The sequence below is a fragment of the Phasianus colchicus genome, chromosome 3 (genome assembly GCF_987193195.1).
Source record: "Phasianus colchicus chromosome 3, bPhaCol1.hap1.1, whole genome shotgun sequence".
Classification (NCBI taxonomy): Eukaryota; Metazoa; Chordata; class Aves; order Galliformes; family Phasianidae; genus Phasianus; species Phasianus colchicus.
Window position 1 is genome coordinate 92,202,618 of NC_143438.1, and position 16,063 is coordinate 92,218,680.

Sequence of the window (16,063 nt, forward strand, 5' to 3'; positions counted from 1 at the left end):
TGATAGTAATCACTCCATAGGCCGTGCATAATTAAATAAATGATGAGAAAAGATGCAACTCAATTGTAATTATGCCAAAAACGGGGACATTTCTTACCTGCTGTCTTAATTCCAGGCAGCTGCACACATTTACACCACCTGAAGATTAACTTCAGTGGTTAAAATATGCCCAATTTTAGATTTTCTTTCTACTAGAACATCCAAATAGAAAAGCAAAAGACTGACACTGCTCGTGGTTTGAGCAGAACCAGGTAAAGCGAGCTATTAAGCTTTCTGAATGCTCCTAGGGAAACCAAAACCTACTGGCAGATTTTCATTTGGGTGAATATCTGCAAGTATCTCCCCATTCACTCAGAACAATGATGAGACTTTCCAAGTGCAGCCTCAATCTCCTACATTTTTAGATTAGTTTAATTGCACTGAGATCACTGATGTAATTTTTCATATGAACTGTTTATTGAAACGAAAGAACCAAGCCAGAAGAGCTTGCTGGCTAGTGATTCATTTAGTAGGAAATACAGACAACAGTAATGATAAAATTGGAGCAGCTACTGAGACAGAGCTGGTAACTGGCTTACCTGGCAGGACTCATTGAGTTTATGGTTGCAGAACAGTATTTGAGTGATATACTAGACAGGACTACTTGCAAAAAAAAGCAACAACAACAAAAAAACCCTGGGGGATTGTCTATAAAGTATTTTTTCTCCTGTACCAAACAGGTGCAGCTTATGGACATCATAGGAAAAATGTTTAATTCAACCACGTACGTTTTTGGTTCTTCATACATTTTGTTGCCTGAATCAATGGCCTCAATGAACAAATTACAAAAAAGAAAAAACTGCACCAAAACGAATTCAATATTAATTTCCTGCAGAGCTAAAAGTGCAGGGATCAGTTGCATGGTTTCCAACTAAATCCATTTCAGGAGTGTACAAAATGTGGATCTCTTTTAATGTAGTTCGTACAATCATAGAATGGCCTGGGTTGGAAGGGACCTCAAGGATCATGAAGCTCCAACCCCCCTGCCACACGCAGGGCCACCAACCACCACATTTATCACAAGACCAGGCTGCCCAGGGCCCCGTCCAATCTGGCCTTGAACACCTTCAGGGATGGGGCATCCACAACCTCTCTGGGCAGCCTGTTCCAGCACCTTATCACTCCCATAGTAAAGAACTTTCCTTTGACACCCCAACCTAAATCTTCCTTCAACTTAAAACCATTTTCCTCTGTCCTGCTGTTATCTACCCTTTCAAAGAGTTGACACCCTTCCTGTTTGTAGGCTCCCTTTAGGTACTGAAATACTGCAATGAGGTCACCCCGCAGCCTTCTCTTCTCCAAGATGAACAAACACAGCTCCTTCAGGCTGTCTTCGTAGAGGAGGTTCTCCAGCAATCTGATCATCTTTGCAGCCCTCCTCTGGACCCTCTCCAACAGCTCTCTGCCTTTCTTGTATTGGGGGCTCCAAACCTGGACACAGTACTCCAGATGGGGCCTCACAAGGGCAGAGTACAGAGGGAGAAGACTGTAGCTGAATGACTCTTGTGTTAACTAGGAGGTCCACAAGGAGTCTACATCCCACAGAATCACAGAATGGCCAGGGTTGGAAGGGACCTCAAGGATCATGAATCTCCAACACCTCTGCCACATGCAGGGCCACCAACCTCCTCATTTAATGCTAGACCAGGCTGCCCAGGCCCCACGCAATCTGGCCTTGAACACCTCCAGGGACGGGGCATCCACAACCTCTGTGGGCAGCCTGTTCCAGCACCTCACCACTCTCTCCGTAAAGAATTTCCCCCTGACATCCAACCTATATCTCCCTTCCCTCAGCCTAAAACCATTTCCCCTTGTCCTGCTGTCACTCACCCTTTCAAAGAGTTGATTTCCCTCCTGTTTGTAGGCTCCCTTTAGGTACTGAAAGGCTGCAATGTGGTCACCCCGCAGCCTTCTTTTCTCTAGGCTGAACAAGCCCAGCTCCCTCAGCCTGTCCTCATAGGGGAGGTGCTCCAGTCCCCTGATCACCTTTGTGGCCCTCCTCTGGACCCTCTCCAACAGCTCCCTGTCTTTCTTGTACTGGGGGCTCCACACTTGGATGCATTAAGTGCAACTAACAAATCCCAAAATACATTTGAGTAGCTCATTTTTAGCTTAAAAGTTAAGGTCCAAAATGTACCTAGGAAAAAAAAAAAAAAAAAAAAAAAAAAAAGAACCAATTAGAAGATTTTCACTATAAGTTTGTCTCACTGGGAAGCCATGTTTTTTTGGATTGTGATCAATAGCAAAGAGGAGAAAATCATTTATCCTGATGCTTTCTAACTGTCAAGCAGAATGACCAAAAAAATGTCCTGCTTGATGTTATGGTACAATAAAATATGAAGAACAATATTTAGCAATAATCTTTTTTTTTTTTTTCCTTCAAATTTCTGTAAAAATATCAGCATAAGAATACATGTTGGGTGTCAGTGCCCAGGTGTTGGCAGAATGGGCCTGCAATGATGTTCTCTGTGGGATGAGGCCAGGAGCTGCTCTGTGATGGATACAGATGGTTCAAGCTCTCTAAGCCTGACTGTTCATTTTTTTAATTTTCCACTTACTCAATTTTCACTCATAAATTTAGCAATATGTGCCCATACCTAAACACAGACTTTCATGCTGAAGTGCCCAGTATAGTCATGGGAGTGTCTTTCATTTGAGAAACTGGAGAGTGAATCAGACAGCTTCAAAGAAGACATTTACTAGAGCATCAGATGAATCTTTTTCCAGCATCTGTTCATGGTGTTGAGTTGGCAATTCAGCTGACCACATAAAAGCATCCTAGTATCAACTGGCTTCTCAGTGCCAGCCAAGAAGGTTATAAGGTTGTGGGTTTCCTGTAGTAAGTCTCTCACATATGTCAGCCTTATATGTCTGTTTGGGATTCCCAAGTGCATCTCAAATGACATTAGATGCCAATGTTATGGCAACTAAATTGTACAATCAATTTCCATCAAAAACCACAGGGCTTCAGACTCTTAATTCAAATGTAGGTCCCTATGTGTAGTCAGATAAGATCATGTATCTTCATTTAAAACGAAATCCCAAACAAGATGACTCCTTCATCTGTCTGGAGAAGCCCTGGTGCATGCCATGTGGCTATGGACCAAGTGTAGACATTTTGGTGTCATCTGATCACAAAAGCAAATCAGAACTGTGCTTAGTCACCGTATTCCATGAGAAGAAATGACGAGGAGACCTATCATACCCAAACTGTTGCAGGTATGTACATCTGCATCAGCCAGTGGGGAATATGGGAATGACCAAAGATGGGTGAGCTGTGCGAGATGTATGAAGAACTGAAGGCAAGTTATAGTTGATTATACAAGAAGAAGATACAGACTAGCAGCTGTACCTCATTCTCTATGAATTTTCTAGATAAAGATAAGTCCTTATGCGCTATTATTTTAGAAAATGTTTTTTAAAGTCCAGGAAATCAAGTCTCTGTCATCACCTTTGTCTACTACAATTCTTTATCTTCAAAAGTAAAGATATGCAATCACTTTTTCAAAGTGATTTCACTCCACCAAACTCAACGCTTTTAATTCTTCGTTTCAAATGTCTTCAAGAGTTTTGCATATTGCTCAAGTCAGGTTTAGTAAGACTCTCATTTGCTGAATTGTTTTTAACTATTCCTGTTCACAAAATCTGATAGTTCTGGGCCAAGACCTTATAGCTGTTCTACAAATGTATCCTATCAAGCCTGTGATTTCCTTCAGGAATATGGAAAAGAACTTTAATGAAATTGCTTTCAGGCTCTGCCAAAATAGAAGCAAATGCAATTTCATTTTCCATAACTCTTTTTCTTCTTATGTAACATTTTCTTTTCATGACTAATATTGTTATTGTTATTAAAAAAAACAAACAGTAGGTGAATACGCGTTTGCTTTCTCAGCTACTTCTGATAATTAAAGACACCCCAGGTTCTCTATAACAATTAAATATGACTGGCAGAGGTGATTTGTGATTTTTCAGTGGGACAACAGCTTACCATAGTGGAAGCCAGGATCACAGCTGGATGCCCTATAGAGAAGGATATCAAATCTCTATTTATGTGCAAACAAATTGTGCCTTAGCTACCTAACAGTTAGGTGCATCCTTGAAGGTACCTCTCCATTAGCAATAATGCAAATGTTCACCTCCAGGGTGAACAGCTTAATCACAGACCAAGGTACAATATCCAAGAGAAGCAGGATGAATGTCTTCCAGAGCTGTGTGCAAAGGAAGCTTAGCTTGGTTTGCACTAACTGCCCAAATTTTAAGTATCAAGTCAGGTGAGCTGACCCTATGCTCACTATATGTCTGTACATTGTTCCTATTCAAAAGATGAGCTCATAAAATGAAGCTTATAAAATATTAAATTACAGAAATCAGGATAGAATCATAGCATGAATCACAGAATGGCCTGAGTTGGAAAGGACCACAATAATCATCTAGTTTCAACCTCCCTGCCACATGTAGGGCCACCAACCAGCAGACCAGGCTGCCCAGAGCCACATCCAGCCTGGCCTTGAATGGCTCCAGGGATGGGGCATCCACAACCTCCTTGGGCAACCTGTTCCAGTGCCTCACCACCCTCTGTGTGAAAAACTTCCTCCTAATATCTAACCTAAACTTCCCCTGTCCCATTTTTTTAAACGTTTAAAACCATTCCCCCTTGTCCTGTCACTATCCACTATGGGATGTAAGTCCTCAATTCAGCTGTTTTGTGTTACTTTCAAAAACAATGTGATATCTTTACTGACACTGATTATCAAAATGTGATGAAGTCTCAGGAACTGTGTCACTTTTTGGATGATGTCCCTGTGCCAGAAAGGAATCGCTCAGAACGTGCTACCCAATGAACAGAAGGAAGCTTTGCTTACCCGTATGTGAAGGTTTTCAGTGGAGGTTTCCAGTATGAACAATGACCAAATCTGACCATTTTGCTACTTGATGAGATCTGACAAGATCACAGTCCAGCATAATATCGCTCCAGGCAGTACAGCTGGGACTCAAAGCGGGATACTTCTTTTCTATTCCTGGTTTTCATCAGATGTCAGGTTAGGTATCCATCTCCAGTGTTAATATTCCTAAATTCCTGTTATTCCTAGCCCCATTAAAAGACATGTTTAATACCATTTCTCAAAGATTTAACCTTTGGGCAATGCAATTGATTGTATGGGCACAAGGATAACTCTACATCTGGTTTTCCACTCAGTTACCAAGGATTTCCATTCACTCTTCTGTTAAATGAGGCCACTAACAGAAATGTAACTCACTACTTTATGCTGCTGTCAGTAAGGGAAAATTGCTTTTAAATCTCTGACCTCTCAAAATGAAATTGTACCCTGGAAAGAGATTTTGTTAAACAAATGAAATAGAACAACAAAAGACAGAATGTGAATTCCTTCTGCCACCTCCAAACAGTCACAGATCACACTTGTTCAGCCCTCACATACAGAACCTTTGCCACTGAAACACCAAATCCAGACGTTCGTGTACAATTTAATGAATATTCGTTCATTTTGATGTGGTCCAGCCCCAGTGCTGGATACTTCCAAGGCCATTTGATGAAAAATTTCTAAACACTACATCTATGCACTTGCTCTTGTGCCAGCCAGAGCACTTCCATCAGCAGTGCCTCACTGCTAACCATGCTCCTACCCCTTCCATCACATCCTTTCCCTCTGCTCTATTGCTCTTTTGGCTTCCTACTTGAGAAAGCAGTGATTTCTCTTAAAAGCTCATAATTGACAATTTTTTTTTTTAATTTTCCAAAAATCCTTCATGCCATAGTTTATAATAAAAGAAAAAAAAAACAAACATTAAACTACCAATTGGCTGAGTAAACTCTCTTTTTGATGGTACAAATGAAGAGATGTTCAGCTGTGATTACAAAACACCTGGAAGACTTTGCCTGCAATAGCACCCAACTACAAAAATCTCTACGCAAATCCTGTCCCAATAGATCTCTGATCTCATAGATCCGTTATTTACAGAATAAAATGAGAGATTTAAATAAATGGTACGTCTCAGTCCTCACTGAGGTTAAGTTGCTGCATTCACACAGCTCATTTATCACTTGGACTGCCGCTGACTTGAACACCAATTTCCTATGGTAAGCAGCTGTTTTGCAAATGGGTTGCATTAAAATACAGTAAAACAACAACAATAACAACAACAAAACACATGCAAACAGAAGTTGTCTCAAAATAAAACACTCCAGAATCTCAACTCATCTGTCACAGGGAGCCAGCAGAGCAAGGAGAAAAGGAACCGTAAGTTTTATACCACTCACCTTCTGTCTATTTGTTGAAAGAAGCTAAAAAGCAATGCCATTTAATTGCATGAAGCACTGCCCTGTGCACCTTGCACAGCAACTCAGTGGGAAAAGAAGACCTAAATGCAAAGAGCAGCACAGAGTATGTGAGGGCACATCTGACAGGTGATTCAGCTAAACATCCATATGGGGTAGGTATTGAGTAATCTGGGGCAAGCAAATTAGTGGGATTGCTGAGAAAGAAGTGTTTGAGGAAGGAGTGTTATTGGAAAGCATCCAACAGGAGAGCATGGAGAGATTGGGATTGTGAGAGAAAATGAAAAGATATGGCTTGAAGGGAGAGAGAAAGTGTGGAAAGAACACCAGTGCTGCAGGAGAAAAATGCTGTAACACTGAAGTTGGAGAAATCAGTTCTGAATGGAAATCATAGATTCAGAGTATCCTTACATGGAAAAAACCCATTCGGATCATCAAGTCCAACTCCTGGCTCCACACAGGACCACTCAAAAATCACACCACACGTCTGAGAGCACTGTCCAGATGCTTCTTGAACTCTGGCAAGTTCAGTGTCACGACCACTGCAAGCTGGGCACATCTCTGGGGTTAAGCCAGTTTAGGTAGGACTTTTCTATTAACTGGAGATAACTGCACAGGACCATAAAGACTCTGGATGGCAGCAAACTTTCCTTAAGCTGCTGAAGGAAGAGATTAAGGTTTTGTTGTGTAATTACACAGTCACTTCAGTATCAGCTTTTGCTTGGAGTCCTTACAGAGCTCTGAGCTCCTACTGCAGCTTTAATTCAGCTCTCATCACTTCCACAGGCAGAAACTGCCAGAACGAAGAAATAACTTCATAATCCTCCAAATAACAAGTGCTAATTACCCAAAGAAGCAGCAAACTCAGCCACATTCATACTCTTGACAGACATAGCAAAGCAACAGCAACAAAAGGGAACAAGACTGAGGGATCTGTGATTGTTTAACGTGGAGAAGAGGAGGCACAGGAGAGACCTCATAGGTCTCTACAGCTCCCTGAAAGGAGGTTGTAGCAAGGTGGCAATCATCCTCTTCTCCGAGGTAGCAGTGATAAGATGAAAGGTAATGGCCTAAAGTTGCACCAGAGGAAGCTTGGGTTGGATACAGCACTGAGGGACATGGTTAGTGGGCATGGTGGTGATGGGCTGATGGTTGGACTAGATGATCTTAGTGGTCTTTGCCAACCTTAATGATTTTATGATTCTAAGAGGTTGATGGTTTACACTGTATGTTACAGCGAGGACTAGAATACAAGAAAGTGATTCTGAAATTCTGAATTTTTATGTTCCAACAAGTTATTTGGGCAAAAGTTGAGGCCAACTCTTTACTGTTGATTCCCCAGTAAAAAGATCTATCTGCAAACGTGAAGTATGTATGAGGCTTTTTCCTTTAAGCTTCAGCCTTGAAAGTGCCCCTCTGTGATTGCTGAGAGCCAAGTCCAGGAATTTCTTCTTTACATGAAAAAACATCATTGTTCTTACACTACACAAGTGGGTCACTGAACTGTTGCTTGCCTTTGTGATGCCAGTGAATCCAAATTAGTTTGACTTCTATAAAGGATAGAGGGAAGGAAAGCAACCAGCATTAATCAGAGCAACACAAGCAGCTCTTCCAAAACAAATGAGCTTCAACAGTCAGCACACAGAGTCCTTCAGTCAGTGTGAACAAGCTGAACTTAGGCCAAACCTTGCATCAAAAAGAATAACTGGTTTAATATGTATCTGTGGAGTCTGCATTTGTTTCTTTTTCCTCCTCCCAATCCATCTGCAGGAAGCTATGAACAAACTGAGTGAAGCAGCATGGCTCATCTTACTGCAGCCAGCCCCTCTGTGCAATGTCCATTGCAACTAAGCTAATCACAGAATCAAAGAATCATAGGGCTTGGAAGGGACTCCTGGGAATCATCTGGTCTAACACACTCCTGCAGGTTCCCCACAGTGGGTTGCGCAGAAAAGCATCTAGGCAGGCCTTAAAATGCCCTATTTTTTCTTTATAAAGTGATGATTTGCATGCGATTCATTTCCCTGTGAAATGTTTGCAAGGTTATTTGTTGAAAAAGTCCAGAATTTAGAGACGAAGAGAAGAGGTGTGTTAAGAGAGGAAATCTTACGTTAGACATCTCTGTAAGGTAACAGTATAGGAAGCAACTCCTCTCTGTGAGTGTAAAATAAGTCCAAACATCTATCTCAAACATACATTCTTCAACTATAGACACTTGTGTTTTCTTCAGTAAACCCTTAAGACAAGAGGTAATGACTCTAAGTTGCTCCAGGAGAGGTTCAGGTTGACTATTAGGAAAAATTTCTTCTCAGAAAGAGTGTTCAGGTATTGCAACAAGCTTCCCAGGGAGATGGTGGAGTCCCTGTCCCTGGAAGCATTCAAGAAACATGGAGATGTGGCACTAATGGACATGGTTAGTGAACATGTTGGGTATGGGTTGATGGTTGGACTACATGACCTTAGTGATCTCTTCCAACCTTAATGATTCTATGATTCCATGACTCTACCTTCCAAAGAGCAATTCACCCTGTGTTAAAATTGTTGTCTTAAGATGAGTGGGACAAATAATCTCCTGAAGGGGTATAGACATTGACAATTTAGGAAAGAAATATGGGCCACTGGTTTTAAATGCTAAGAGTCACCATGTCTTCTTCAGGTCCAAGAGATGTGAGATACTCATGAGGTCTACCAGATATAAGAAAGGAAAGATAGTGAAGCAAGTCTACCACTGGAGAATATCTGTCAGATTTATCATTCAGTTGTTAATTTTCCAACTTGTCTTTTCTAGAGAAAAGCAAGGTAACAACGTGAAATTGTTGAGTTAAAGTGATGACAAGGTGTTTCATATGGAACACTTTCATCATGCATTTTTCTGCATGTACTGCAGTCATTCTGCTTAACCATTATCTCTAGTTAAAAAAAAAAAAAAAAAAAAAAAAGTTTAAACACTAACTTCTCTAGTAATAATAATTGAAAATGAAAAGAAAAAAACCCTAAGAATTTCAAAAATTTGAAAACATGTATTTCCTTCAAAGATGTGACAGCTCCCACTAAACTTTTTGTGGCTTTGGGATGCAATATTTTCTTTGCTCATGATTAACTGCAAGTTCAACTATCACATCTTATATTGCAATGAAGATATAACAAACACGTATCACCCAATATAAGTCAAGTAATGCTGAAAATATATCAAATGATTTACAATCTCATGAAAATATTTGTGGAAATAAATGATTATGACATGAGACATTTCTGCTACATCACGAATAGACATAAGCATTATGTTTATTGCTAGATTTCTACGGTGCCCACAGAACCTCTGTAATATCTGAGCACAACAGAGTGCTTAGTGAATTCACCTGGTGAAGCAGAGAAGTGCTATTGTCAGGGAGTAAAGCCAATTATGGTACTCAGCATGGACTCAGAGACTTTCCATGGCATGTAAGATCAGGAGTGTAAAGAGCAATTGAGACAATCTACCCTCTTGGCTGTCTTACTCTGCCTTCTACAACAGCAGTTGTACCTACCCCATGATGCAGCCAATTGGCTTTTTTATTGTTTTAGGGTGACTGGTGTTTTTATCTGTTTGCTTTTTATTCTTGGTGGAGCGAGAGCCTCTTTCAAAATTTAAAACACAAGCAAAAGAACTCAGTGGAAAGATATTTACACCTGTTTAAATATTTCTATTGTTGCATTAAGCCTAAATGTTTCATTTTGAAAAAAGTTGAAGAAAAGATTTACTGATGCTTTGTTATGTTAATGGATGGGTTGGGACTGGTGCTCCAAGTTGTATTGTTGATGCACTGCACTGCATTATATGCAAACATTATGCTAAATAACCTGTCACTTAAGTCTTTGTTCCTGGCAGAAATTTCTTCATTAAGGTCTACAGTAGGTGTTCTGCTTAAATTTTTCAGCCGTGTTTTCCTGATTTCTTAATCAGGGTTCCTGCTTTCTTAATCTATATATGCATTTGTCAATACTTTCACAAAATACTACTTGCACACAAACACATACTGATATATACATGTGTATGTATATAGCTATAAGTAGGGATATCTGTAAGCCATTCTGCATTACAGGAGAATCACACCATGCTAGGGGTCGTAGGTAATAACCAAATACATTATTGAACCAACAACTTAAAAAAATAGGAAAACTAACCAGTAAGTTGTAAAAACCATTGATCTCCAAGCAGCACAGAACAATACAAACAATACGGAAGTTTTAAAGGGTGTAAAATTATAGCAGCTCCCTTGAAAGCAGTTGACTCACAAAGCCATCTGGGTGATGATTCTACCAAATCCATCCTCCTTTTCTAAAACAGCCAGAACTAGCCATACAACCTGGAAGGACAACCTACACTTACTTGCACTATCCATACATCCAGCAGTGGCACCAGCATCAATTCCTCCAAAAAATCTTGAGGGATGTGTGACCAGAGCCACTCTTGTCACATTACTAAACAAATGTCTTTTCAGATATAATATGAGCAGATATCAGGACACAAAACACCAATTTACAAATACCTCATACAGCAGGCCAGCAATCAAAGTCACAACCTTTTCACTCCATCTTCCATCCATATCTCATGGAAGAGGTGACATGGAGACAGCTGTGGTTGTACACAGTGATCCTCATCCAGCTACCAATCCCCTACAGCAGACGTGGACTGCAGATTTTCTTTGGCAGCAGAATTTATCTAAGTGATATTCTCAGTGTTTTCCCATCAATAACAGTCGGTGCATGTCTCTTTATGCTCACAGCAGTGGTTGACTTGTTAAGACCGGCTATATCTTCATCTTGATCAACATATTTGAAGAATAAAGGACTTCCTAACTGGGTAGGTTATTTCAGCAGCTCCTGCTGGTTGAAGAAAGCAGGTCCTTTATACTGCTCTGAGTTCATTTTCTGCCTGACTACTCCGACCTTCCTAGCTCAAATTGTCATTAACTCATTTACGCTTTGCGATCTGCTCTACTGTCAAGTATTAAATTTATTCATGTCTCATTTTAGATTTCCCACTCTAAAAATGCAACAGTCTATTTTCAAGGCAAATGCAGGATTAAATGCATGGTAAAACACATTATCTTGAATATATACGGCTTTAAAACCAAAATGTAGCTGAAGACCACATCTAGTTTCCATAATATCAAAGTTCTACAAAACTTCTTATTACTCACAATTCTACATTTCACCAGAAAATGAGTTGTAGATAATTTTAAAATCACATTACCCTCTTTTAATGCAGTAAAATGCCTATGATTCCTCCTCCTTCAGGCTGGAGCTTCATCCCAGACCTGCAGAATTCATTGTGTCCGAGGACCAAAGAGGAGGCACTAAGTATTCACACTCACCTCAGCTACATTTTGTCATAACAATACTCTAGATACACGAAAATCATCTTGAAATTGAACAAAATGGTTTATGAGTGAGGAAAAGAATGAAACTGGAGCAGCTTTTCTTATGTCAGTTTAATGTAAGAAATAAGTAAGAAATAACCTTTTTTTTTTTTTTTTTTTTTTTTTTTGTATGTGTGTATTTTATTCTTGCTCCAGTGAAGAAAAACAGAAGGGAAAAAAAAAATACCCAACCCACAAGTTGCCTTTAAAAAGTGCTGAACACAATTTCCATAGCCATTATTCACCAACCACATCATGTCTTTTGGCAGTTCTGCTGTTTTTGAAAAGCACTATTGCCCGATTCTTAGGAAACACTCCCATAAGAAACACATACACACTTAAATGATATACTTTTTATGACGTTTTTCCAAGAACAAGAATAGCTAATTGTTGAGTTTCCTACTGGGAAATGGCTCTTTAATATGCAGATCTCTAAATGACTACTCTAATGCCAATCGCCAATGCTACAATAATTCAATCACATACATTTGCATGTAAACACATAGCTCTTACTTATAATATGCTTAATCATCTTTCCAGGTAGCACAAATCCAATGCAACCCGTGTGCCATGTGGTTCACAGACGTCAAGTGTACACTTTATTTTAAATACTACTACTGAATGTATCTTTAATGTGTTTTAGATCAACTTACTTGGTGCTGACTTGCTTTTGCCAACTGCTCATTGGCTGATTCTACATTAGAAGATGCAGTCTCAATGTTGGCTTCAATACTGTCTGCAAATTAAGATAACAGAAGATAATTACAGGGTGCAAACCTAAAACAAAAGCCTTATACTGACAGCGATTCAGCAGTTTACATGCGTGCATAAAAAGAGAAGCAGCATTTTCTGCAAGACTTTGCAATACAGAGAAAGAGGAATGCTATGCATTTTGATGACTGAAGACACCTAACCAATCAGAGGCAGTATGATTGATACCTCTCTGTGTGTCCTCAGATAATAGAATCATGGTATCATAGAATAACCTGAGCTGGAAGGGATCCACAAGGTTCACAGAATCCAACTCCTGGTTCCATTCAGGACCACCAAAAATCCCCTCAGCCTCCTCTTCTCTGGGCTGAATAAACAAAGGCGACCTCAGCTGCTCCTCATACACAACCCCCCTCCCCCCCTCAGACCCTTCACCATCTTCATATATCCCCTTCTGTATGCTCTCTAGTAGCTTTATGTTCATTTGAAATTGTGGTGCCCAAACCTAAAAACAGTGTTTGAGGTGAGCCTACAGCAGTGCAGAGTAGGGAGGTTATAATCTCATTCCTCTCCCACTACATCCAATGGAAAAACTGGATGCTCTGAACATTCAGAGCATTTCAGCTGAAGAAAGGCAAATCCACTGGATTAGAGATAAATTACAGAAGTAACGTGGTAGATTGTATCTGGTATTATCTCAAAGAGCATGGAAATAAACTTTATCTCAATATGCGTGGGTTATACATTTAGGTCTCTATTTAAGCAAGCACCCTCAGATGCTGCAGCAGTTAGCAGGATGTGATTCATTCCAATCCACTAGCTACCTGCCACTGATCAGATCAGATGAATCACAACTTCAACTCCTGGATCACATTTCCAGGCTCCAAGAGAGGTCTGCACAGATGGCTTAGAATGAGACAAATTGCCACTGTCTAAAATTAAGGGAGATGAATCTCATCCTAAACTGCTAGGTCTGAGGTTGTGGAAGCTGAGGGAAACATGTGGAATCAAAATGAGACTAGAAAAGGAAGACTGACAGCTACACCTTGAGTGAGAAATCCTCACTTCCATCAAAGACAAGTTTAAATTTTGGCTCCACCACTGTGCTTAGAATGCAAGATATTTACGATATAAAACTTGCAATTAAAGGTTTGCACTTTCAATTGAAAACCTTAGAAATCTTCACCAATTTGTGCGCTGAGAGATGTCAATAATTTCTGGCCACAGTACGAGAATATGTACACTTAATTTGTCTAAGACTTGCCATTGAAGATTTAAGTAACATTTATTTACATATTTATTCATTTGTTTATTTATTTAGAGTGAAAACCTGCAGATAAAATGTGGAACAACACCCCTTCCTCCCCAACTTCATCTTAGCACCTAGAAACTTATTGCAACTCTTTCTTCACACCTCTGACGGTTGTGTTTTTTCCCATTCATTTTACTCCCTTATGACCTTAATTGTCATTACTGAGATCTGCACAAATGCTTCCCTTGCCATCAGGATTGTTTCCAATGATCACAACTCCAGGCTATGAAAAAACATCAAATTTGCTTGTACAGAACCTTAGAACGTTTGAGTCCACAAACTCGCACATATCAGTGTACCAACCAAGTATTGCAACAATCTGAATGTTTTCCAGGGAAAGTGACAGATGTTTCTCTTCCCCTTTTCTTCTCAATTCCAGCAGAAAGTGACGGTGCTGAATTACAAAAACTGATGAACAGAAACATGAATGGTAAGACTGCACACTGCAGTGAGCACTATTTTTGTCGTGTGTGTGGATCTACCCAAGGTCTACTTCAAACAAGTACCTAAGTGCTGCAAATGAAACATGACAGGCACTTTTCAACCTCTCACTTAACAATGAGGCTCAAGGCAAGTTTCCAAGTGAAACCCTGCTACTACATGCCCACTTCTACTATCACTGTTAAATTAATTTTATACTTATGTTCAAAAACAATAGATATCCTGTCTCCAGGACTGGCCTTGATGTCTTTGCAGCCAGAAATTGAAGTTAACCCATAAATCAGTAAGGAGTCGTTCTAAATATTTTATATGAATAGTAGAAGTACAGTTGATGTCTTCTGGCTAGAACTGAGGAATAGCTTGGAAATAGGAAGTCCTTTTTTTCCATGTTTGTAAGCTAGGACAGACCTGTGTAACTGGCAACTAATCATTGAGACAACACTGGTTTGCATCAATTCAAATTCAAATCCTGACCATTCAATAACATATTACTATAGCTGTATGGAATGGGGTAGTCATGTCCTACTCATCACGTTTTGCAACCACCATCCTGTTTTTTTCCAGCACAGGCTTTCCCAGGTAGGATGGTCAAGTGCTGTATGTCCTACACAAGTTGATGTGATGTTACAGGAGGTGACTGGGTCCTGGTGACAAAGTTTCTGCTCACTTGTTCTCCTAACAGCAGAATAGCAGCTTTGAAATGAGCAGAACTCCAACTTAAATTTTCTTTGTAAAAATCTGTAATCCTGAGAGGAGCAGACAAAAACAAATAAACAAGCAAAACTCTATAAAAATGAGACATAAATATGTAACACTATATAACTGCGTATTTCTGCTGATTTATGCAGGAAAGCAAGAGAATAAATTGAGAATTTGGGTCAAATCACAAGGAAGTACACAGACCATATCAATAAGTCAAGAATAAATGTGTCACTCAGCAGATGTCAGCACATCTCTGCCAAATGATAGTGATTGCTCAGAGCTTCACCTTGCTTATGTTCAGGCTTCTTTCCAAGGCTGGGGACTGAGAAGCAAGTAATTCCAAAGGGATGTTAAGCTGTTAAGAAGACAGGAGCATCAGCTGGGTATGACTTTTCCTTTGTCCACTGCTTTTAGCATGAAAAGACAGTGAACTTGCTCCCAAATAGGTGAAATAACTCAGCTCTGAGAGTAGGGTTTTCAAAGGGTCTCGGTACTCTGAATCTCATAATGATTTCCCATCTTCATTCAGTGATGATGAATTTATGACTGTGGTACATTTTGGAAACAAACAAAAACTTTAAGGCAATGTGACCACCATTTTATGGAACTGAGGGACAAGGCTGCACCAAAGCAGATGGCTGCTGTATCGAGGAATTAAGAAAAGACATTTCATTTTCCTGCCTAAACGCATCTTTTCAATAGGAAGGCAGCAGAGCTGAGTGGCTTTTAGATGTAACTCAATATGATTTTATGACACACTTGTCACACAGAGACAGAAGTCATGATGACCCTCAGAGGGCTCGTTAACCCTATCTATTTACCTGTCTTATGAGATCAAACCCTGCTAATGGCCAACAGGAGTCTTCTGTGTGAAATTACTGGAGCAATAGGGGCTGGAGTGGGGTTTTTGTCCAAATATATCAAGGAATCACCCCTATGACCTATGTCTTTATAGTGGCAACAATGGACTGGTTTCACAAGGCAGCATTTTCAGTAGAGCTGTTTGAAAGACAGGAAAGTGAGCTTGTAAATGAAAATTCTAAAATGCTCCCACTTGGCTATAATCAAAACGGGCCCCTTCAGGTTTCACAGTATGCTTTTATTTTTAGCACTCCAATAAGCTTAACCCTGTTTCTTCACTATAACTTCTGACAAGAATAA

At 39.9% G+C, this 16,063-nt stretch overlaps 1 protein-coding gene across 5 annotated transcripts in view; it reads right to left on the bottom strand.

Annotated features, from left to right (window-relative positions):
• The window catches only part of TSNARE1 (t-SNARE domain containing 1), a 469,759-nt gene that overhangs the window by 164,368 nt on the left and 289,328 nt on the right, over positions 1 to 16,063 (bottom strand). For all 5 annotated transcript variants that reach the window (XM_031591285.2, XM_090138068.1, XM_090138069.1 and 2 more), the window contains one exon: positions 12,390 to 12,472. In XM_031591285.2, coding sequence (XP_031447145.1) covers positions 12,390 to 12,472 — 83 coding nt within the window. The remainder of the gene's footprint in view (positions 1 to 12,389; positions 12,473 to 16,063) is intronic.